We start from the raw sequence: 26,495 nt of genomic DNA, 5'->3' as shown, positions 1-26,495 counted from the left end.
AATTGGGTTGAACAGGGACTCGAACCCCAGAGACACAACTCTGAACAGCAAATTTCGGGGCCTTAGACGACTTGTGGCCCCCACGAGCATGTTGAGCACTGCTAAAATGCACATGTACAAATACTGTATATTACATTTAATCTTAAATTCAACAATGTCAGAAAGAGGAGACAGGAGAGCTAAATATATAAGGTTGGAATTTTGTTATTTTTTTGGTTTACAGATGTTTTTGTGACAAATCCTAGTCGGTAGGTTGGAAAATGTTTTTAAACAAGTGGTGAATACATGGCATATAAAAGTTTGCAATCGGCAGAAAAAAAAAACAGTTCTTTTTCAACTTTTCTGTATTTTAGGGTCCGTGGCATCCATTAGGCAATTTGTTTTTAAAGTCCTGCCTAATAGTAACAGTGTTATTTCTGTGTGTATTCGTGTCTGATGTGCACCAATACAGTACCTGTCCTTCAGGCAGCGCTCCAGGGCAACGGGGATCCTCTGTGGCAAACTCATTGCCAAACCCAGACATGTACTGAAAATAACAGAATATATTCAATTCTGACAAGAAATCTCCAAAGATACCATCATCAAATCTTACCTGAACATAAGGCAACATATGGCTATGTGGTTCATCTGATCTCAGGAGAACACTTTAGTTGCTGTGTCTGGATCCAGAAGATCATATTTTGTGGACATGTCTGTGAAATAAGTCCTCAACATTCATTGTTAAAGTGGAGGTGGTTATGGGCGGCCATTCGGTCAAAAATACAAAACAAACAGACGCCGGTTAAAAAATACAAAGTTGAAATAAAGGTCAAAAGTATGCAATATAATTGCCAAATGTTACAAAAAGACGTCATATGAAAACAAAGAACAGTGTGTAATAAAGAATGTCAGTGTGCACGAAAGGACACTAAACTGCTGAAGGACGTTGACAATAAAGAACGCCAGATGGTGCTGCAATTTGTAAAACATTCCGGTTTTAATCGGCTTGTTTTGCTGTGTGTATAACTGCATGCATGCCGATGTGCACAAGTATTATGTCATTACAGCCGAGTTTTGTTTCAGACACACATTTTCATAACATCTGAAAAGTGAACGGTGCGAAATTTGTTTTATTAAACAGCTTTTCGAAAACGGGGTGCGAACAAAATGCTGCCTAATATCTCAACAACAAAAATATGTATCAAATGGATTTGTATGAATATGCATTACGAAATACAATCGTTAGGAAAAAATAGCTTCCCATAAATGAAGAAAATCGTTTTTTCTCTATGGCATCAGCATTTGAATTCACACCTGATTTATTTCGCTGGTTACATCTAGACCATTGATATTTGTGACAAAGACAAGTTGTAAGTTGATGCTAAAATGTATGCATAATTCAAAGATGTATGTATCACAGCTGTGTGTGAAATACATGTGATGTAATATGTGTCTCATAACTGGCATACGCGAATCGTGATTTTGTAAACACTATCCAATATGTCGGAAAGTTCGCTTCGGTGTTCGTGTTTGCTTATTTTCTAAAACATTTTAAATGATTCTAGGGTTATCGAGGAAGTTTAGGATTATATTTATTGATTTGATAAACCACACATATACATGATCACTAATGTGCTGTTTTTTGTTATTGAATTTTCCGAGTATATATCAGACATTTAGATATAAAAACGTTCTCGAAATAACGCTGTGAATCGTGATTTAGTAACATATCATAAGTAGCATAATTTTCAGATGTAATTTTCAGGAATTTAACTTTGCCTAAAAATGGCTGCGTGTGATATCAGAAAAATTTGAATTTCCCACAGAATTCAAATCTTTGAAGTCTATGTGGGAGTGTGTGATGTATTTTGAGATGTATTCAACTTCAAAGTAAGTGTACAACTAGTCTTTGTCACAAATATAAATGGTCTAGATGTAAAAAAGCGAAATAAATCAGGTGTGAAAACGAATGCTGATGCCATAGAGGAAAATTTATTTTCTTCATTTATGGGAAGCTATTTTTCCTAACGAATGTATATAATGTTATACATATACATACAAATCCATTTGATATGTATTTTTGTCATTCAGATATTTGGCAGCATTAGGTTTCAACGTGCGTCTGAAACAAAACCCGGCATCATAGCACCCTTGTGTTGCACCAAGCATGAACAGTTAATTGGATCATTGTAGATTAATCCTAATTTAGTTCATTAAAGGTTGTATACTAAATACATGTACTAATTTTAGGCAGATGTCGGATTACACAGTATACTGTATCTATGAAAAGGCCCTTTCTCCGTAAACGCAACATGTTTATACACAATGTGTACATGATACATTATACATGTCTCATGGTGAGTGCACGAGGAATGCAGTTATCATATGCATGGAGGAACAAGCCGATTAAACTCAGAATGTTTTACAAATTGCAGCGCCAATCTGGCATTCTTTATTTTAAACATCCTTACATGCTCACTGACGTCTTTTCGTACACATTGTTCTTTCTTTTCTTATGATGTCTTTTCGTAACATTTGACTATTAATATTGCGTACTTTTAACCTTCATTTCAACCTTGTATTTGTTTAACCGATGTCTGTTTGTTTTGTATGTTGACCTTTAATAGAAACATTTAATGCTTTATTAGTAAAATTTGACTTTATTTCAGCTTCGTATTTTTTTTACAGGGATCAGTTTGTTTTATATTTTGACCTTTATTAGTAACAATTAGTTCTTTATTCGTAATATTTGACCTTTATTGCATACTTTTGTCCTTTGTATTTTTTTACCGAATGACCGCCATAGGTGGTTTTCTCTTTAAATTTATCTTTAACATAGTTCTAAGATGTACAGTATTGTGTTTTCACGGAACTTTCAAAGACACATTTTCCCCAACAACCACATCAACACACTAGCATATAAGTACAAAATTAAGTTGCAAGTTTGCTGTCTAATGAAAATCAAATAATTTCCCAAGAATTTTTTTTTTTTTTCAAATCATTTTTATTCCAGTTTCAGTGGTTACATACACAGTGATATGTACATATATAGCATTATTAACATTTTGACACCGCATATTTGGAGGATAGGCCTTGATCATGAAGGATCGAGCAAGATGTTCTGGCATGAAAGTAGTAAACACCATATTTATGAACAATCGTAGAAAAATAAGCTAATAATAAAGGAATAAACAGTACCGAATTATAGTATTGTAATCCTTATCTTGGAAAAACATTACAGTCTTTCTTTGGCAATAGAGTCAAAGTGATTGGAAACAATCAATAATAACACACAGTCAGCAATCTATGTAAGATTCAAGGCATCATGTAAACCACAATACAATATCCACTTTTTGTTATAAGTGCTAAGCTTATTATTAGTTTTTGCTGACAGATATTCCAAATAAATAGCATCTTTTAATACTTGTTTAAAAACGTCCAATGAGGGTTTCCTTTTCTTTAAACTAGAAATAAAAATGTGTCTCTTAGCTAAAATAATAATATGATTATTTGCAGGTTTTGCACTTATTTCATCAAAACATACATTAAATCTTGTAAAAAGTATATGATTATTTCCCACAGAATTAAGGAAAGCCTCCAAGTTTTGCCAGAATTCGAACACATATTCACAGTCATAAAATAAATGCATCAAGTTTTCTTTCTCTATCTTGCAAAATTCACATAAATCATCATCGACAAGTTTCATTTTATAAAGTGTTTTTTTGTATATATCATTCTATGCAGAAATCTAAATTGGAAATCTATCGATTTTACATCCCTTATGTCTTTTCTAAAAGAGACAAAAAAAATTGCCCATTCTAAGCATTCACCAAATTCTATTTCCCATTTCTTACATATTTTAGGTTGTGAGTCAGAAAAAATAAGTTTATCATAAAAGAGTCTTGAACCTTTTTTACAAATCAATAAGTCCTGATAACAAGGAAGAATATACATGTCAAAGTATAAATCTACATCAAAATGTTTTTTAATTGCTGTTTTCCATGCTTGGGGAATAATTGAAATAAGCTGAACATAATGCAAAAAGGTCCCTTTAATATTGTATCTTTCTTTTAGAATTTCAAATGGAATAAATCTATTTCCCTGACAAATATGTTTTAGGGACCAAATACCCTTAATATACCAATCTTTTATGAAAAACTTTGGGGAATTTAAGTAGTGGTTTAACCATAATGGTTGATTCATAATGTTTTCAATAAGAGAAAGGTCTAATTCATATTTTCCAAAATATTCACACCAAGCTTTAATAACATCGTTCCAATAAGGGTTAGAAACTTTTGTGTAAATAAAATCATTTGAACCTAATCTTAGTAAATCTTTTACTGGAATGTCATATTGCTGACATTTCTGATGTTTAATACATTTACTTAAAAAGGAGATTTTTAGAGATTTCACAAAAGTTTTAATATTGGGCATTCTTAGTCCCCCATTTTTATATTCTCTCTTAATATTTTCTCTTTTTATTTTATCTGTTTTTCCGTTCCAAAGAAAATAAAAAAATATTTATCTAATTTCTTAATAAAAGCATCGGCCGGATTTGGGAATGCCGTGAATATGTGAACTAGCTGTGGTGAAGCAAATGTTTTAATAACTGTAATTTTCCCAATAAATGTTAAATGCCTTTTTCTCCAGTTTGCTAAAAGTTTAGTGATATTTTCTAATCTTTTACGAGTATTGATTACCCATAAATCCTTTAATTCCGGGTTAAGAATAATAACTAGAACTTCAAAGTCTCCAATGTGCCACTCCAAGTTGAGCTGATCACATATTTTTAATCTGCTCCCAGCAAGGGCGCCTATCCATATAGCCTTTGTTTTATCCATATTTATTTTTAGCCCTGACATTTGGTAGAAATCATTAAGTGTTTTAATTGCAGCATTAAGACATTCTGGAGTACCATCTAAGAATAATTCAGTGTTGTCTGCATATTGACCAAGTTTATGTTCTTTTCCATGCATCTCTATACCTCTAATGTTTGTATTCTCTCTAATAAGTATGCTTAGAATTTCAGCTGCTAGAATAAAAAGATATGGGGAAATGGGATCACCTTGTCTACATCCTCTTTCATTTTCAAAGAAAGAAGAAAGATGGCCATTTTGTATGACACAGGACGAACTATGGTTTATAAGCATATTTACCCAATCAACAATATAGGATCCAAAACCAAATTTTTAAAGTACGTCTATTATGAATGATTTGGAAATTGTATCAAAGGCTTTCTCAAAATCTATAAGAAGAAGAAGCCCTGTTTTATTTTGCTCTTTTAGATGAAATATGATATCATATAATAATCTTATATTTTCTGCTATGCATCTTCCTGGTATAAAGCCAGTTTGATTTTCATCAATTAGGGCAGGGAGAGTTTTCTTTATTCTATTTGCAATACATGCACTCATTATTTTGTATAATACATTAAGGAGAGTTATAGGTCGCCAGTTTTTAAGTAAAGTTCTATCCTTTTTACCTTTGGGAATACAGGTGATGATACCGCTGTTAACTGTTATTGTTAATTTCTTATAACTAAAAGATTAATTAATGTATCTGAAGATCCAAGGGCCTAATTCCTTCCAATTTTTAAAAAAAAATTCTATGCTGAAACCATCAAGACCTGGACTCTTGTTATTTTCATATCCATGACAACTCTATTAATTTCTTCTTGAGTGATTTCTTGTTCTATACTATCTCTTAAATTCAAGTTAAGTTTAGGAGTTTTGATATCTTTTAAAAAACTATCAAGGTTATCGTTTTCAAAATTTGGATTAGTATATAATTTTTGATAGAAATGTTTTTGTTGCTCTAGTATCTGGTTTCCATCTGTAATCGTATTACCTGAATCATCTACTAGTTTATGTATCAGCTTATTTGTAAAATTTCTTTTCTCTAAATGGCAAAAATAACTGGTTGGTTTCTCTCCTTCATCATACCATCTTAATCTGCTTCTAATTTCTTGAGCTCTTACTTCTTCCTCTTTTAATTGTTATAATTCTAATTTAAGCTTGGAAAGTTGGGCGAATTTATTTTCATTTACATGTTGAAAATCATTTCTTATTTGATCTTCTACCTCGTTTATATCTTTTTCAAGTGATTGTATTTTATTTTATTTTTTCTCTTCAAATAAGTTGATATTGAAATTGAATTCCCTCTAACTTTCATCAAAAAGGTTTCGAATACAATTGTTGCTGGGTATTTTAATTTTAAAAGCTCCACTGGAACATTATCCTGATCATTACAGGCATATTCAAGTTTAACTTCTTCAAGTGTTTTTTTAACCATATCACAAAATTCCTTATTATATAACAAAGAGGAATTGAATTTCCAGTAACCTTCCCTTTTTCTTTGTTAACAGATGTGGATAAGGTTAAAGAGATGGCTGAGTGATCCGATTTGTAGCCTGCTGATATATTTGCATCTAGTGTAATATTACTTACATTTTCTGATATTAAAAAGAAGTCTAGTCTACCTTGTTGTCGAGGGTTCTTTTTCCACCAGGTATATTTATTAAAAGTAGGGTTCAGTTCTCTCCAAATATCCTGAAGATTATATCTATGTTTGGATCTATTATCAAATTCCAATCACCACATATAACCCAAGAGTCATTTTCAAATTCTAGCATATCTGTAAATAATTGTTTATAAAAATTTGGATCAATATTTATTAGGGCCATAAATATTAGCAATTACCATATCAATTCCATCAATATTTAGTGAAACAATTATGAAATTTTCATTTTTATCCTTTTTATATGAATGTATATCGATTTCACAGTTATTGTTAAAAAGAATGGCTACCCCTCTAGCATTAGATCTTAAAGGAGCGATAATACTTTGCAGGCCCCATTCATTTCTCACAATTGTTTCGTTCTCCTCAGAGAGGGGCGGTCGGGTAGCCTAGTGGTTAAAGCGTTCGCTCGTCACGCCGAAGACCCGGGTTCGATTCCTGATGTGGGTACAATGTGTGAAGCCCATTTCTGGTGTCCCCCGCCGTGATATTGCTGGAATATTGCTAAAAGCGGCGTAAAATCAAACTCACTCACTCACTCTCCTCAGAGATATGAATATCTTAAAGGCATATTATGTCAAATTTATTTTTTCGATAAATATTCAATACTTCTTTGCGTTCATTTTTATTTGATAGCCCTCTACAGTTAGCAGATATTATTCTAATTTTACTAGTCATTGTCAAATTTTAAAAGTATGATTGTCAATATACATGTACACATAACCACTCTAGGAAATTGCAAGCCACTGAAACCGTTTTTTAGTTTTTAAAAAAAACATAAATTGAGAAAAACATAAAAACAAACACATGTACCTCCTTTCATCAGTCTTGTCCACCTATTGGATCTGATACCTTAAATCCACCTATGAATATCTGGATATTTAAATCATAAGGGAAAGGCCAAATCAAATTTACTGAGGCCTGGCAAATATAGTTATTATGAATTAGCATATATCTTCCTGCTAATCATGCTAATTATTAGGTGAGATCAACCTTAACTAACCTATTGTATAATAAATCATTAAATTATAAGATCTAACTAAAGCTTGATATGCTAGAATCAGCAGATATCACTACATATATTAGATCTAGATAATGAAGATCAAAATACAATACCTCACTACAAAAAGGGGAGAATTGGATAAGCCATGCAAAACATATAGTATGTTTACGTCAGTGAGATCCACGTGACCATTTGATCTGTCCATTAGCATATGCTAATTACAGTTCATTGAGTAACCAATCACATTTCGCCTAAGAGCCATACCCCCAGTACATGTGAGCAGGAGCGCGGTGCATAATTTTGCACCGTTATCCTTCAGAACATAGAGAGTACAGACATTAAAACAATTCGCAGTAATATAACTGTCAATGCATGTTAATCCACTATAGATAATAGAAATAAGCGTAGCACAATCTGTCATGTGCTTGATTTCTAATTCGATAAAAGGAGAGGTCAAGGTCAAAGCATGAACAGCAAATTTCATAGCCTATATTGGCATTTGCATTGGCATGTTTTCAACATCACAAGATAAAATCAAGTCTAAATGCTTAGATCAACATTAGAGCATGCATAGTTCAAGCTGAGAAGACATGTCAGAATCAGGAGACGAAATAAGAGCTGAAATACAATGTCATCAAACCTTTAACTCAGAGTCGGACGCCATTTTGCATCAATGATGATGTCAGAAAAACACGAAGTCCTAATTTATCTTACGAAATATTGTAAAAATATTGATCAGTTATCTACGAATCATAGGAATATTGTTCTTAACATATTTGAAAATAATATTCTCAGAAAGATATTTTGACATATCATGATGACCTCCACGCAAGGGGACGTTACTTGTAGTGCACGATTCTACAAAATAGCATTCTGTGAGAAGATTGAAAATATTTTATCTGGAAAATACAATTTATCCTGTCGGGGCGAGCTCAATTTTTCTGAATACCATACAGGTGTCGTTGGTGTGGTTTGCAATGACTGGATATACCTTCGTTGACCCTGCCTTCGATTGTCTTAATTGTGATACATTCCAGAAGGTAAGTCCAAGTTTAGAAGATGTCAACTATTTCCGGTGATAGATAATTCGGATGAATTGCTTCTGCAACCCCAAATAAATATGATATTGTTTTCATCATGTATGTTGGCTGATTCATTATTTTGCATAACACTTTATTTGTAACGATCTACAAAATATAATGTCTTACAAGGCAGCTTAGTCAACATGTAGTTTATTTCACACCTGTTCTGCGAGACAATGTCAATATTTCTGTGTATGGACTGCTCTTAATTGTCATGGTTTTGTGACATGAGTGTTATTTGACGTATACAAGGTTTCAGCTGCAATGGAGTTAAACATCAATTATAAAAGTGTGTTACATTTATCTGAAATAAACGTTATGAGAGACCAATGTTCCAAGATTGGTGTCCATTTCAAGTACATTAGGCTCTAGCTCTGCATGTCCTATTGGCAGCAAGAACAAATAATATTTGGCAGTCTCTGTCCAAGTGCTATGTTTTGCGGGTATAAGTATAGCTTTTATACTTTACTATTGTTTCAAATGGCATATGATATCTACCTATTATTAAATTGTGCCTGTGTAATATCTGCGTTATTATAAATGTTGGCACACATGGCATACGTTCCATGCAGTCAACTATATCCAAGAAATGCTGAACCCGCAACATTGGAAATTAACAAGTCTACTTGCTTCATATTAGTTAAAACCTGGATCTAACAGAAGACAGTAACTTTGGAGCTGATATTTTTCAGTTCATGTATTCACTTTTTGATGATTCAGCTCTTATTGCATTGACTGAATACATGTCATTGGCATGATCACAAAACTCACTTCACTAGACTCGAGTGCAAAATAACAAAGTAAGGGCTAGGTCATGTTCATTAGGGCTATTAACATGATTTACAGATTAAATGTTTCTCACTAGCAATGCTAATAAACCATTCATGTACACGTTAAGATTCTGTAATGTTTACTTAAAGGGGAAGTGTACACGCAAAAATCAATTTATTTCTTTTTCTAAACAAAACTCAATTTTAGAATTAATTTGTATCTGTGTTTGAAAATATACACTCATTTTTTTCACAGTGAAAGTAGGAAGCTCACAATAGTGTGAAAATGATATGCCGTTATGAGGCCTTCGTTTTTCGAGCTAAACAGGCCTGAGTTATCCCCCTTAGATTATGACGTAATTGGTGCCAATTCAACTGGGTCCCTGTCTATTCTCAACGCAAAAGATATCAAGTACCAGTTTGCGGTAAAACAACATGGCCTACGACACACTCCGGCGCAGTGGTGACTCAGCATAACACTATGCTGGCTGGCATCTGAGACGCTAGAATCACACACCTAGACCCACACCACGTGAAGCGGCTCTAACAAAGCATGATGACGTCATAATGTTTATCAATTGGCACCAATGACGTCATATTGCAAGGGGCATAAGCCATGGTGTTTTTGTTGTGGAAATAGAACACTTGGTAAATGTGAAAAATGTAAATCGTTTTAATGCGAAAAATATGTTAATTAATTGTGATATTTTTATATTTTTGTCTATGACACTTCTAGGTTAACACTTTTAATGTGGAAAAGTACAAGAAAAATAGGTTAATTTCCGTGTGAACTTGCCCTTTAATACTTTAAATATTTTAAACATTTAGACTGAATGAACCATTCATGTAGACGTCAAGATTCTGTAATGTTGAATCTTAAATACTTTAAATATTTAAAATGAACCATTCATGTAGACATTAAGATTCTGTAATGTTCATACTTAAATACTTTAAATATTTTAAATATTTAGACTGAATGAACCATTCATGTAGACGTTAAGATTCTGTAATTTTTATACTTAAATACTTTAAATATTTTAAATTTACAGAATTTAGTGCTCTTATCATGCAAACCTAGTCAGTTGTAATTGCACACATGGCAATCAAATACCTTATTCTAATGTATACTGAAATTAGCAAACTCTGTAAGATTTTCCTACCTACATCACCTTAGAGGACCTGTAGCATGGTAGTTTCTGTCATGTCTATAGTTAGATTTTCCTGTTTTATTATAGATAAACATGCCGTACAAACTATTCTAAAGTCATCCATCTGTTCACCAATAGAAGGAAACATTATTAACTATGCTCACAAATTGAAAAATAAAGAACTAGACAAGGTTTGTTTTTATTAACAAATATATCTCCTCTATTATGATTGACATTTACCGAATCTAGTATAGTTGCTGGTAAACATACCAAATCACTTGCAAACAGGGACCAACATGTTATGGAGCAAAATATCTTGAAAATAAGACTGAAAATTATGTTTTATATTTCATATTCCCAGACAGGATAGAGAATATTACCTTTGACTGTCGCATGGTCATGTCATGGTATTTTGATCCCCCGCCACGAAGTTGAAGGGGGATATAGGAATAGGTGCCATCCGTCCGTCACATTTCATTTCCGGAGCAGATCTTGAAAACCGTACCATATTTCTTCACCAAACTTGGCACATAGATAGATTAAGGGGTGAACTGGTGCCTTTTGATAGTTTGGGATTTAAAAAAAGTATTTTTTGAGTTTCCATGGCAACGACTTTGATTTAGACTGAAAATGGCGGTAGTTCTCGTTTCCGGAAAAGATCTTGAAAACCGTACCATATTTCTCTACCAAACTTGGCACATAGATAGATTAAGGGGTGAACTGGTGCCTTTTGATAGTTTGGGATTTAAAAAAAAAGTATTTTTCGAGTTTCCATGGCAACGACTTTGATTTAGACTGAAAATGGCGGTAGTTCTCGTTTCCGGAGCAGATCTTGAAAACCGTAACATATTTCTTCACCAAACTTGGCACATAGATGGGTCTAGTGGTGAACTGGTGCCTTTTGATAGTTTGGGATATTTAAAAAAAATTTTTTTCGAGTTTCCATGGCAACGACTATGATTTAGACTGAAAATGGCAGTGGTCCTCGTTTCCGGAGTAGATCTTGAAAACCGTACCATATTTCTTCACCAAACTTGGCACATAATATAATCTCGCAGTATTGAATACAAAAAAAGGCCCAGTAAACATAGTTCACAGGAGCTAATGCATTGCGCACAACCGGACATGTCATATTGGCGGGGGATATGAGTATTCCATGCTTCTTGTTTGTAGTTTCTAGGAACATGTAAGAAGTAGTTATGGATCATGTTAGTTTGTCTCATTTTGTGTTTCAGGTAGGATGACGTAGTCGTATGACAATGAAGGTTGTGTGTGTCAGCAATGGCAATGGTGTCAGTGGGGAGGGCAGCTCCAAGCCTGACACAAAAACTCTCAGTGTCACAAATGCTGATTATATTCAAGCAAGGAAAATTGCACAGGCAGAAATTCAAAAAGCCTGCAACAGGTAATAACAAACACAACATAGTTAGAAAATATCTTTCATTAAACAATGTTTATGATTTATACACAACAAGATTCTATGCCATATAAATAAATTCTCATGTTTGGAATAACATTATGAAAGTTTTATTGTAAGTCTCATGTTTCAGTTACAATGCCAGTCTGGAGACTGTTCCATTCCAGAAACTGGACTTTGGGGAGACGGCAGTGCTGGACATCTTCTACAACGCTGATGTGGTGGTGGTAGACATGAGCATCCCCGTGCAGCAGGCACCTCTGTACTACCACATCGGCATCAGACAGAGCATGAGCATGAAGAACAACATTGCCATCTGTTTTGACACTGACCCCGAGCTCACTGTGTCACTTCGGGTCAGTCGATCAGAAATACAGCAGAAATTGAGATACTCCCTTTACTTGAAAAGCAATGTAACTGCTGCAGTGTCATGAATATGTCTGTCTCATCAAAATAATTGGTATGTCAGAGCAGCAGCCTTCCGGTTGTCATGGTTATATATCTGATCAATGTTTGTAAGACATTGAGAAGACAATATGTTTACCCTCAACTGAATTGAACACAAGCCTGCTAGCTAAAACAATTCTGTCTCTTGCAATTGAGAGAGAGAGATCCTTAGATGTTGTCGCTCCCATGGCAGGTAGAGTTGTTTATTTGTATTTATTGTAAATCGCCCTAATCTTTATGCCCTGCCATTGAATGTATTTGAAATGTTGGTTTCGACTGTAAGCATACTCTGATGGCGATGGTCCCAGCCCCTGAGTGTATCTTGCTTGTGTTGTTGTTGCAGCTGTCGTGTGGGTCGGGGATCCTCTTCTTCCCCTACCAGGTGGACAGCTGCGGGGTCTGCTTCATCAGTGACGCCTCCCAGCCCCGCCTCACTGGGGGCAGCTGTGTCCACCCCGATGTCCCCACCCTTGGGCGCAGACTGAAGGCTGCCTTCAGTGACGTGGACCAGGACAACAAGTGAGGAAATGTTCAACATATCGGCATAGATAGATTACAGCAGACATAGGAGAACACCTCAGTACCATGTGGAGCAGAAGTCATAAACTGATTCTTCAGGAAATCATTCATCACTTCAAGAAGTTTGATTTTTTGTATATATTGTTTGTTATTGAAATACCATAATTAAGTGTTTAGAAACTATTGTACTGCGTAACATTCAGGGGTAGACACCTGATAATATCAACTAGTCCACAACTCATTTCGGACTAGTTGTTTATGTAAAATAAGTAGATTTGGGGAGAAAACAACTAGTGTGTCTAGAGTGACACAGACTAGTGGCAGTGGCTAACCCAGGCAACACCACTAACCTCTTCGAACTTTTGATAGACTGTTTATTGAAAAGTACTGTTAGTAACCTACTTCATTGGTAGGTTCATCTTCACGAGGCAAAGGAGTTAACTGACGATAAAAGTCCAGTTTCCACCCTTGCCAAACTAGGCTAGAATTACGTGGCTCGATCATAGTGTCACCAGTGGCCATTACAAGCTATCTTCCATGTTCCTTCTATGTCCCTCCTATTGACCAATCAGATTTCACTTTTCATATTAACTTGCATTTGTTTCAAGCAAAATGACTACGCCGGGTCAAGGCGATCTGATCGATAATCAAGATCTATATTGTAATAAAACAGGTCTTTCCACGTGAAGTGCATCAAATTACTTGAGCACCTTGATTAAAAACATGAAAAGATTAGGAAAATATCTGTCAACGCCAAGTTGACAGTACACGTTTTGCAAATCCTGTAATGAAACGAAATTTGCAGTTTATGAACCAGATGTCGATGTCGTTACGCGATTTTGATTGGGCTATGCATAGACTCGTTAGTCCAGCCAAAATATAACTCATTTAACTCCCTTGCCTCGGGAAGATGTGGTAGGTACAGAAAACATAAAGAAATCCTATGGGGTACTGATATGATGGACATCTTCATGCTACTTGTACATGACCTACTGGTATCTTACTAAGTGGGACAGACAGATGGACTTCCTGGTGTGATTGTTCTTATCTCTGTCCTGTACAAGGTCAGTGAATAGCTGCTTCTTTCATGTGGGACACCAAGTGCTCATCTGGACAAACATCAGTATGCATAGGGTTACTGAATATGATTGATACATCAACATTATTCCTTACTGTTGTCATTGCAGAGTACATGCTAAGGAGAGGTTTCTCAATGACCTCAGAAAGGCAAGAGCGAATTTCAAAGGAGAGGAGCTGGCAAAGGTATAGACTGAGGAAATAAATAAGAATTGTTATTATTTGATCACATATTGGTTCTCTTGGTTTTAGTTTTGATAAACTGGTACATTTGATTAAAGGAAAGAAACTTTGAGCTGAGTTGTGCTGGTGTGTGTACTTAGTGCTGACCATTGTACTGTTGCAGGCTCTGACCGCCATGCGCCGGAGACTGGATGACCCGCAGCTCATGTCAGTGGATGTAGTTCTCAACATGCTCATCTCCTACAGAGAGAAACAGGTATTGCCGGCTGCCTGTGATACTCCCAATACAACTAGTCACCAATGTAAATCACTAAGATAGTTTGTGCTGATAATTCAGTTTATTGAAGTTTTTGTTATGTAATGAGCATTTCCTCAAACATTATTTCACATGTTGCTGTAGAATTCTTTAGTGATGAATGACTCTTTGATTATTTGGTTTTAGGACTACCATGCAATGGTAGAACTGGTTGAGGATCTTGGTCGGATCCCAAGCACAAAGGTGGTCAACACCATTGCAATCAAAAACCTGTATGCCTTCGCACTGAACAGGTATGTATGAGAAACATACACCTTGAAGTCATCTTCCCAGCATCTTTATGGTCTACTTACTATCTATTATCTTTTGCTTATAAAGAAAAGGAAAACTCATTTAACTTAGGTTTTTGACAAAACGGACAAATTTGGACACCCAACTGAACTGCCATGATCACACACATGAAATATAGCCTGAGACCCTGTAGCTGTTGTTATGTTGGCAGACGGAACAGGAATGGTGACCGAGACAAGGCATTGGACGTAATGGAGAAGGTCAGTGAAAATACTGAAATCAAATATAAAATAAATCAGCAGGCAAAATGTATTATTGTTTAGTGGGGCCATTATGTTACCTGGCCGTCGTCCTTTAGCTGGAATATTGTTGAGCGCTGTTTCACATAATGCCATTATGTTAACTGGTCACCCTCCTTTCGATGGAATACTGTTGAGTGCTGTTTGACATAAAGCCAGTCGTCCATATTAAGGAGGCCATTTGCAATGAGACTTTGAGCAAAATCCAATTTGTTGGCAGGTCACCTGTGTAAATGTTATGTGTGGTTATGACACGTACAGGATTAGAGCACAGAGGGATAATGATGGTTATAACACATACAGGGTTTGAGCACAGAGGGATAATGATGGTTATAACATGTACAGGATTGGAGCACAGTGATAATGATGGTTATAACACGTACAGGATTGGAGCACAGTGATAATGATGGTTATAACACATACAGGATTGGAGCATAGAGCGATAATGATGGTTATAACACATACAGGATTGGAGCATAGAGCGATAATGATGGTTATAACACATACAGGATTGGAGCATAGAGCGATAATGATGGTTATGACACATACAGGATTGGAGCACAGAGTGATAATGATGGTTATAACACAAAAAGGATTGGAGCACAGTGATAATGATGGTTATAACACATACAGGATTTGAGCATAGAGTGATAATGATGGTTATAACACGTACAAGATTGGGGAACAGAGGGATAATGATGGTTATAACACATACAGGATTTGAGCATAGAACGATAATGATGGTTATAACACATACAGGATCGGAGCAAAGAGTGATAATGATGGTTATAACACATACAGGATTTGAGCACAGAGTGATAATGATGGTTATAACACATACAGGATTGGAGCACAGAGTGATAAAGATGGTTATAACACATACAGGATTTGAGCATAGAGTGATAATGATGGTTATAACACATACAGGATTTGAGCATAGAATGATAATGATGGTTATAACACATACAGGATTGGAGCACAGTGATAATGATGGTTATAACACATACAGGATTTGAGCACAGAGTGATAATGATGGTTATAACACATACAGGATTGGAGCACAGAGTGATAATGATGGTTATAACACATACAGGATTTGAGCATAGAGTGATAATGATGGTTATAACACATACAGGATTTGAGCATAGAATGATAATGATGGTTATAACACATACAGGATTGGAGCACAGTGATAATGATGGTTATAACACATACAGGATTTGAGCATAGAGTGATAATGATGGTTATAGCACGTACAGGATTTGAGCATAGAGTGATAATGATGGTTATAGCACGTACAGGATTGGAGCACAGAGTGATAATGATGGTTATAACACGTACAAGATTGGGGAACAGAGGGATAATGATGGTTATAACACATACAGGATTTGAGCATAGAACGATAATGATGGTTATAACACATACAGGATCGGAGCAAAGAGTGATAATGATGGTTATAACACATACAGGATTGGAGTACAGAGTGATAATGATGGTTATAACACAAAAAGGATTGGAGCATAGAGTGATAATGATGGTTATAACACGTACAGGATTGGAGCACAGAGTGATAATGATGGTTATAGGACATACAGGATTGGAGCACAGAGTGATAATGATGGTTATAACACATACAGGATTTGAGCACAGAGGGATAATGATGGTTATAACACGTACAGGATTGGAGCACAGAGTGATAATGATGGTTATAACACAAAAAGGATTGGAGCACAGAGTGATAATGATGGTTATAACACAAATAGGATTGGAGCATAGAGTGATAATGATGGTTATAACACATACAGGATTTGAGCATAGAGTGATAATGATGGTTATAGCACGTACAGGATTGGAGCACAGAGTGATAATGATGGTTATAACACGTACAGGATTGGAGCACAGAGGGATAATGATGGTTATAACACATACAAGATTGGAGCATAGAGTGATAATGATGGTTATAGCACGTACAGGATTTGAGCATAGAGTGATAATGATGGTTATAGCACGTACAGGATTGGAGCACAGAGTGATAATGATGGTTATAACACGTACAAGATTGGGGAACAGAGGGATAATGATGGTTATAACACATACAGGATTTGAGCACAGTGATAATGATGGTTATAACACATACAGGATTGGAGCATAGAGCGATAATGATGGTTATAACACATACAGGATTGGAGCATAGAGCGATAATGATGGTTATAACACATACAGGATTGGAGCATAGAGCGATAATGATGGTTATGACACATACAGGATTGGAGCACAGAGTGATAATGATGGTTATAACACAAAAAGGATTGGAGCACAGTGATAATGATGGTTATAACACATACAGGATTTGAGCATAGAGTGATAATGATGGTTATAACACGTACAAGATTGGGGAACAGAGGGATAATGATGGTTATAACACATACAGGATTTGAGCATAGAACGATAATGATGGTTATAACACATACAGGATCGGAGCAAAGAGTGATAATGATGGTTATAACACATACAGGATTTGAGCACAGAGTGATAATGATGGTTATAACACATACAGGATTGGAGCACAGAGTGATAAAGATGGTTATAACACATACAGGATTTGAGCATAGAGTGATAATGATGGTTATAACACATACAGGATTTGAGCATAGAATGATAATGATGGTTATAACACATACAGGATTGGAGCACAGTGATAATGATGGTTATAACACATACAGGATTTGAGCACAGAGTGATAATGATGGTTATAACACATACAGGATTGGAGCACAGAGTGATAATGATGGTTATAACACATACAGGATTTGAGCATAGAGTGATAATGATGGTTATAACACATACAGGATTTGAGCATAGAATGATAATGATGGTTATAACACATACAGGATTGGAGCACAGTGATAATGATGGTTATAACACATACAGGATTTGAGCATAGAGTGATAATGATGGTTATAGCACGTACAGGATTTGAGCATAGAGTGATAATGATGGTTATAGCACGTACAGGATTGGAGCACAGAGTGATAATGATGGTTATAACACGTACAAGATTGGGGAACAGAGGGATAATGATGGTTATAACACATACAGGATTTGAGCATAGAACGATAATGATGGTTATAACACATACAGGATCGGAGCAAAGAGTGATAATGATGGTTATAACACATACAGGATTGGAGTACAGAGTGATAATGATGGTTATAACACAAAAAGGATTGGAGCATAGAGTGATAATGATGGTTATAACACGTACAGGATTGGAGCACAGAGTGATAATGATGGTTATAGGACATACAGGATTGGAGCACAGAGTGATAATGATGGTTATAACACATACAGGATTTGAGCACAGAGGGATAATGATGGTTATAACACGTACAGGATTGGAGCACAGAGTGATAATGATGGTTATAACACAAAAAGGATTGGAGCACAGAGTGATAATGATGGTTATAACACAAATAGGATTGGAGCATAGAGTGATAATGATGGTTATAACACATACAGGATTTGAGCATAGAGTGATAATGATGGTTATAGCACGTACAGGATTGGAGCACAGAGTGATAATGATGGTTATAACACGTACAGGATTGGAGCACAGAGGGATAATGATGGTTATAACACATACAAGATTGGAGCACAGAGGGATAATGATGGTTATAACATGTACAGGATTGGAGCACAGAGGGATAATGATGCTTATAACACATACAGGATTTGAGCATAGAGTGATAATGATGGTTATAACACATACAGGATTGGAGAACAGAGGGATAATGATGCTTATTATATAACACATACAGGATTGCAGCATAGAGTGATAAGTAAAGAATAAACTCCGAAGACCAATCCCCGTGCATATCTATTGACGCGTTTGAGGAGTTTATTCTACTTAAACCTAAATTATCGTGGCTTTAGTTTCATTGGAATGCTACATCCCCTCAAAAAACTATTATGCGTTCAAATAGTATATACACCTAAACTAAAAACAAACTCAAAATACTTTTTATAGCTTTTGTAAGTTTGAATCCCGTAGTATCAGACAATTAGGTAACCGAGAACAGAAACCGGTAACAGTTGAACGTCATTAGTTGTGCGCGGTCAGTTCACTCGAACACACCAGAATCATGCGAAACCGGTTTCAGTTGCATGTCATTAGTTGTGCGCTTGCATTTTGTTCGACATAACCAAATGGCTTGTCAATCGGATTCAGACAGCGAGTTATTTTTGACCCAGAGTAAGTTTTCGCAAAACTTTGATACACAAGATATAAACAGTGACTTTGAGGATTTATTAAACAACTCTCCCGCGTATGATGATGACGGCAATTTTGGTACAAGAAAATCTATGACCGAATTGCCTAATCGCCCTGATGAGGAACTGAAGCTTTTTCTTTCTCTGGTCGGTGAAACATCCACTGGCAATTTCCACATAGAACTCTGATGATGAAATTATTCCTTGCAGTCAAGGATTTAATACTGTGGAGATTGCACGACAAAAAGCTGAAACTCCCCCTCCAGCCCCCTTAAGTCCGGTATCGCGCCATTTCGGTAGGCCACTCCCTTCACTTGAATTGCAAGATTTGGAAAGATCTGCCAAAAGAAAAAATACTTTAAAAAAAATGGTATTATGCACCTGAAATACTGTGAAGGAATAACAGAGACAAACAGTGGCGGGTTAAAATACAAAGCTCTTGCCAGAAAGACTATAGTGGTGGGGCCAAATGCTGAGAAGAAGGAACGCTGTCTTGTCCGGTTACACCAAAAGTACTTGTCACTAAGGTAAGCAAATGATACTAGTAACAAGAAGAAATATTACAGCTGGGTAGTCACAGTATCTTGTGCAAATACTGTACGTTACTATAACATTTTTATAGTGCTACATAAATCCATAATAATGATAATAATAAAGATAATAGAATATCATCCCATTTTGAAATACTGTGATTGTGATTATGAAATTGAAATCTTTCACTTACAGACCGCAGTCTTGTGACACTTTCTATCTGAGGCCTCTAGGGTACCCAAAAGTCGACGTGTGGTTCTGCACCGTTCCTATCGTAAGACAAACCCTAGGTGATCTTTCTATCTCTGTCTATATATACTTGACAAACAATTACATTAAGTAATACGGTACCACTGTTATACCGAGGCTGTTGTCTCCCATAACTGCTGCTATAGCGAAATCTACCATAGAGCCCCCTAGCTGCCATGTGACACCCTTCACTCTTGTCTCTTCGCTTCCTCTAGCAAGACGTACAATAAGACTGCTCAAGCGTTCCTGTTTCTCTGACCATTCGGTGATATTTATTACTGTTTATTCTCTTTAATAAACTGTGCTTTTACAGGGCGTTTGCTGTACCTAGCTTGGAAACATTTTTCCCGCCAAAAGGATTTTTTTTTTCCCGCCCTTTTTTCTATATACTTGCGGGGTGTCTCATATGAACGTTGCGTCTTACGTTCCCCTGTTCTAGTATACCTTGGGGGTTTTACATCACTTATTCCTCTATATGTTATATGTGTATGTTCTATATTCGCATTACTCGTTTATTTTCTTGTGAAAATGCTCGTTTGTGAATATTTGTGGTGCGTGTGTTGTAACCATGTTTTGCTCTTTGTTCATTGTACAAAAAAAATGTCTGACATGGATGTTTCGCCATCCTCCACCCTCTCTACCCCCACAACCAGCAGTTGCGGGGTGTGCCGCAAGTTGTTGTCGTCCCAGATCCCCACGATCGTTGCCCGCGGTGCAGGGTTCCTTGCGGGGACACCCGGTGAACCCAGTGTGAGGGTCTGTGCAGTCCGTTTCCACCCCTGTGGTGGCCGGCTCGTCCTGGTGCCACGGCTGCGGCGGATCCCTTGGCGGCCCTTGGGCTGTCCGGGGATTCCGTCGCTGCATAACTTGCAAGACTTGTGGACTCAAAGCTGGCGGCCTTATCTCAGGATTGGCCGCTGGCTGTTCCGCCCCGGCCTCTTCGGTGGCCGCGGGGTCAGACGCGGGATCCACCGGTACGGCAGCGGCTCCCGTGGTCACCGGTCCTTCCCCCGAACCGTTGCTCCCGCTATCGGTTAAAGACCGCGTGGCCATGGTTTATGACCTCTTTGAGGACATGCCCAAGCCCCTGCCGGTACCGTGGGGAATCTACGGCTCTGTGGGTTCCTCCGAGGTATATGATGAGTCTTCCGACAAGGCTTTCCCAGCATCAACCTTGCTGCGCGGGATCAAGCCTTCCTTGGAGAAAGCCTTTGCGGCGGCCTCCAGTCGAGGTCTCCCGTTGCCTCCACCGCCGTGGAGAAAGGGTTCATTCCCGGTACATGACCTTGCCTTTCCCGAGGCTGGTCCTACCGCGGAGGCCCATGTTGAGCGGTTGGGTGTCCGTGGCCCACCGGCTGCTACGGTAACGCAAGTTACCTTGCAGCAGCTGGACACCCTCGCTCGGCACTGCATGCTTGCCATTTCAGGGACCTTTTCAATAATAAGATCCCTGGGGTTCTGAAGGAACAACAGGATGCTGTGTCTGCTGAGTTCTCTCAGCACACACTTGATCTTATTGGGTCCCTGCATAGGCGCCTGGGTACTTCGCGTACCTGGACGACTCGCCAGGAGCAAATCGAATAAGGGACGTGCTGTCTGGTCAGCTCGATTTCGCACTTCGGCTCTTGGAGCAATTGGGGTGGATTGTCAATCTCCGCAAGAGCGAGTTAACCCCCTTACAGAACTTGAAGTTCATCATAGGTTGGTTCGACACGGTGACCCATCGCCTCTTTGTCCCCCCAGACCGGTGGCACAAGATTCAGGCGATGATTGCAAAAGTCTTAGCAGTGCAACAGACTGTTCACTTTTGGGAACAGCTGTTAGGGCTACTTGTGTCAGCCCAGGACTGCACCGAACGGGGTCGTCTCCAACTCCGCCCGCTGCAACTGTTTTTAATCCAGTTGTTGGCACAGGAGGAGAACAGTGCGACCGTCGCCCTCCAAGATCGGCTCCAACCACATCTGGAGTGGTGGACGGTCCCTTACAACGTCTTATCAGGAGTCTCTATCGGCCCTACTGGGCCACATTGAACAGTCAATCACTGGAAGCATCGTCTCGTCGAAGCCCGGCTCATGCTGGCGACCGACAACACGACCGTAGTGTCCTATGTGAACAAACTGCCAGATACGCGCCAGTCACATCCCAGGTGTGCAGAACGTACTGGTCGATGCTCTATTGAGGCCTAGGGATCCGAGCCCCAAAGAGTGGATGCTCAACCCAGTAGTGTTCTAGTGGCTATGTGAACGTTTGGGTCGTCCGATGGTCGACCTGTTTGCAACCAGGTTCAACAATCAACTCCCGTTGTTTGTATCACCAGTCCCGGACCCGAGGGCCATCGATCATGATGCTCTCACGTTAGTCTGGACGGGTATGGACGCTTATGCTTACCCGCTGACAGCGTTGATACCACTCATTCTAAGCCGGCTTCGAGGAGTTCGCTGTCGAATGTTACTGTTTGCGCCCATGTGGCCGAACTGATCGTGGTACCCCGACTTGCTGACCCAGGTCACGCAGTCACCACTTCCACTGCCTGTGAGACCGGATCTCCTGATCCACCCTCACCCGTCAGCTTCATCCAAATGCAGGGCAGTTCAATCTGCACGCGTGGATGTTGTCACCGAGCGTCTGAGGAGTAAAGGTTTTTCTCGTCGGGCGTCTCGGGCATACGTTAGTATGCATTGTGATTCTACCCAGAAGGTGTATAATGCACGTTGTAAACATCACATTCATTCGCCAGATAAGGTATCTGTGCAGGATATTGCACATTTCATGTCTCACTTACGAGAGACCCGGAAACTCTCCAGCAGTTCCATTGCCAACTATGTCTCTTCCGTTGCTACGGTACGGGACGTTGCTATGGGTACCATCCCTCCAAAGAGCCGGTGATTCGGGGTATTATCAAGGGTTTCAAACAGCATGATCTTAAAAAGGGCCGCCTTCGGGCACCGGCCTGGGATCTTTCCCTAGTGTTGAAATCACTTACGCAAGCTCCGTATGAACCCTTGAGTAGTGCTTCGGTTCGGCATGTGACTTGGAAAACAGCATTTCTCCTCTCCTTTGCCACGGCAGCACGAGTGTCCAAGATTCATGCACTCGATGTCGCTTAAGTACGATTTGATAGGGGCGACTGAGGAGCGGTCCGCCTTGGCCTGCTCATGGGCTTCGTCGCCAAGAATCAGAAATTTGGTCAAACGGAGAGAGAATTCACTGTGATCATTCAAAGAAATCTTACATCCTACTGATACTGAGGACAGAGCGCTGTGTCGGGTAAGGGTCCTTAAGTATTATCTTAAGGCTTTGAATGAACACAGACAAGGGCATGACAGTCTGTTCATATCGTGTAACACTAATTGCACTGCTGACATAACTCGCAACTCGATTGTGTTATGGCTTCATTCTGTCATCAATCTGGCGTACCGGTCTCGGGGTTTACCTGTAGCGGGGTCAAACCCGCACGAGATCAGGGCGCTAGCGGCAACATTTGCCCTACACTGGAATACCTCTGTTCACAGAATATTACGAGGTTGTTACTGGCGTTCTGACTCGGTTTTTGCTGCTCATTACCTCAAAAAGGTCTTTGATGACAACGTGGAGAGTGTGCACCGTCTTGGGCCGCTGATCGCGGCGCAAGCGGTCACCTAAGGGGTGTGCCCAGCGCAATTCCGAACTCCTCAGGCGTCAGACCTTGCACGGTGGTCAATCTGGGTCGACTCCAATGTTCCCACTGCCGTGGGTACAGGAGTGGGGGTCCCGCAAACCAGCGCACTCACACCACAGGTGAGGGCGGCTCTTTGTGTGCTTTGTCCTTATTTGTATTTTGACAATTATGTATTTAATTGTCTGTCGTGTATCCCAACCTTGTGATGCATGCTTACAAATACTGGAATTAGGTCATGCGCCTAATGCATACTTTAAGTAGGCTTGCTCTGGGATATACGGTCCGAATGAAATTGATTTCCCTCTTTTCGACTGTTTAACCTGATCTAAGATTTAGCTCACACGGATACTGTGTTCTCATCCGCTGCGGCGATGAAATACCTATCCAGTGGGGCCGTTTGGAGTCACCAATCATTTGGCAAAGATGTTTGAGCCTTACAGTATGCGCTTGACAGTGCTTTGGTATTCCTATAGGGTAACGCCGAGCTAGGAGCATGCGCATCGAGTGCTTCCGCCTTGTTGTTTACTTCCGCTGGTTGGAAAAGAACATGAGCAGTCAGGTTCGGGTTGTAGGTGCTCCCCATCGCCTACTGTGGTAGTCAGCCTCGGTATAACAGTGGTAACGTATTACTTAATGTAATTTGTAGAATTTTCCTATTCGGAATATTCTATAAGTAATACGTTACCACTGGGCTGCTGCTCGCCCGTCCGTCCCCCGAGCACTTGCTCTCACAAGAGACAAGAGTGAAGGGTGTCACATGGCAGCTAGGTGGCTATGCATGTGCTGCATGAGGTAATTGACATCTCTGTGGTAGATTTCGCTATAGCAGCAGTTGTGGGAGACAACAGCCTTGGTATAACAATGGTAACGTATTACTTATAGAATATTCCGAATAGGAAAATTCTACAAAATTTAGAGATCACTCTAATTTTCAAAATTGAAGTATATGATCCATATTATAACTTTAAGGTGATCCCAAACCCTCACCCCCCCCCCCCCCCCCACTCTCTCTCATTCTCTCTCTCGTTGTCTCTCTCTCTCTTTCTCTGTCTCTCTGTCTCTGTCTCTCTCGTCTTTGACCGTCTGTAATTTGATGCATTAATTTCATAATTATTTTTGTTGAAGGCAGCGTCGTGAAGCGTTTATGCGCAGAAGCTGGTTTCAGGGGTTTCTTTACCAACCACTCACTGAGGGCAACTGTTGCAACGAGGCTTTATGAGCAGGGGTTTGACGAGCAGCTCATTTCCGAGAGAACAGGACATCAGTCAACTGCTATTCGCAGGTAAAACCATTGCTTTCATCTAACATTTCATTTAAAAGAACATTTTCTGTAGTTTACACTTATAAATTAACACTAAATAAATGCAACATTTTGATCACAAAAGGTGCATTATTGGGTTTTAATGATAAGAAAAACAAAAAGTAATATTTTTATTGATAAGGAAATTCTTTTAAAAGGATAAAAATAATGTTTTAGTCTGTTTTCAGTCGTACAAATGGGTATCTCTCATACCCTCACGTCTAGTCGCACGTTTAAAAGGAAGCCAGAAGCTGGAATGTAAACATTAAACTTGTTTGCGTCCGGTTGCGCAAGCACCTCCCTATGACTTGTCACAAATCTCTCAGCGCGCCTCTGAGCTGGTCGCTCGAGAAAGTGTTTCACGGTAGACTGCTAGTTTGTATTCTACTAGTACTTATCGCTTGTCTACAGTTGTTGTTCTAATAAAGTAATAATAATAATAAATATGTCTTACCTGTAGACTCCTGGAATGTAATCCTTGGTATTCCATTGTTTGTGTTCAACACATGTTTCACTGTTTGACTTGATTATACACGTGGCAACATGTCGGGCATTTGTGCCTTGTGTCAAAGAAAACTGTAAAAAGTAGACCCTCATAAGTATTGTCCTTCCTGCATTATTAAGGACAGGTTTTCAACGTGCTCGTGGGATAAACGTTGTAAAGAATGTGAGCACTTGTCTTCTATAAACTTTAACTTGTATCTTCGTGCGTTGGTGAAGCGGGCTGCTGACAAGCCCAAGGTCATCGGGTGGATCCTTGGACTCTGCACCCTCCACATCCGGCCCTGGGGGTGGCAAGTCGGCCACATCCAAGAAATCAGTTGATAAAGACCCGCCTTAGTCAACTTCTGTTTTCGACAAGACACGTGACCGTTCGTGTCTCGTTCTACCAACAACGATAGGGATGTCGTGCGGGACGACAGTGAACACAGAAGTCGTTCCCATTCAAGTCGGGACGACAGGTCGAGTGCCTCGTCGAGAGACAGTAAACGACACGAGGGCATTCATCGCCTTCGTGGTCGTCGGGGGTACGATTCGGACGATAACTACGATGGGGATCATAGTACTTCTACAGTTAGAGATCGTAGCCCTCATCCCAACGAGGACGTGTGACGTTCGTGCAAGGAGTTTCTGGGAGTTCAGCGTCGTAGTGAAGTTAATGACAGAACGACGCCCTCGTCTCACTTTCATATTGACCCAGCTTTGATAGCCTAGATCACGGTGGCGCTCCTCGCCTTGACGGCGACGACCAAGAAGGATTCAACTGCATCAGGGGTCCATGGACCGTCAAACAGTACACAAGCACCTCCATCTACGCCTCCACAACCGACGTCAACGATGGATTGTGACGACAGCCTTCCTAGGCCTCCCAAAGACATTGAGTTGTTTGCTTGGCTATCTAACTTTCTGCCTGAGTTATCACAAGACGATGACATACCGACGCATGCGGGCTTTAAGGTCGGAGATACACCACAGTCTCTTCAGTTTTCTCCTCCCGATG

At 38.9% G+C, this 26,495-nt stretch overlaps 2 protein-coding genes across 9 annotated transcripts in view; one reads left to right on the top strand and one right to left on the bottom strand.

The window, feature by feature from the left end:
- Window positions 1–8,201, bottom strand: part of LOC124118530 (homogentisate 1,2-dioxygenase-like) — a 49,523-nt gene extending 41,322 nt beyond the window's left edge. The window contains exons 1-2 of the mRNA XM_048384432.1: window positions 8,139–8,201; window positions 455–526 (exon numbers count right to left, since the gene is read on the bottom strand). Of these exons, the coding sequence (XP_048240389.1) occupies window positions 455–526; window positions 8,139–8,162 (96 nt within the window). The 5' untranslated portion in view covers window positions 8,163–8,201. The remainder of the gene's footprint in view (window positions 1–454; window positions 527–8,138) is intronic.
- A 147-nt stretch (window positions 8,202–8,348) lies between these two features.
- The window catches only part of LOC124118528 (mitogen-activated protein kinase kinase kinase 15-like), a 104,916-nt gene continuing 86,769 nt past the window's right edge, over window positions 8,349–26,495 (top strand). For all 8 annotated transcript variants that reach the window (XM_046480687.2, XM_046480686.2, XM_046480683.2 and 5 more), the window contains exons 1-8: window positions 8,349–8,538; window positions 11,734–11,903; window positions 12,049–12,271; window positions 12,706–12,881; window positions 14,069–14,144; window positions 14,305–14,397; window positions 14,584–14,690; window positions 14,900–14,948. In XM_046480687.2, coding sequence (XP_046336643.1) covers window positions 11,752–11,903; window positions 12,049–12,271; window positions 12,706–12,881; window positions 14,069–14,144; window positions 14,305–14,397; window positions 14,584–14,690; window positions 14,900–14,948 — 876 coding nt within the window. In that variant the 5' untranslated portion in view covers window positions 8,349–8,538; window positions 11,734–11,751. The remainder of the gene's footprint in view (window positions 8,539–11,733; window positions 11,904–12,048; window positions 12,272–12,705; window positions 12,882–14,068; window positions 14,145–14,304; window positions 14,398–14,583; window positions 14,691–14,899; window positions 14,949–26,495) is intronic.

The sequence above is a fragment of the Haliotis rufescens genome, unplaced genomic scaffold (genome assembly GCF_023055435.1).
Source record: "Haliotis rufescens isolate VD_foot unplaced genomic scaffold, xgHalRufe1.0.p SCAF_5, whole genome shotgun sequence".
Lineage (NCBI taxonomy): Eukaryota > Metazoa > Mollusca > Gastropoda > Lepetellida > Haliotidae > Haliotis > Haliotis rufescens.
This window is presented reverse-complemented; position numbering and strand designations above follow the sequence as displayed.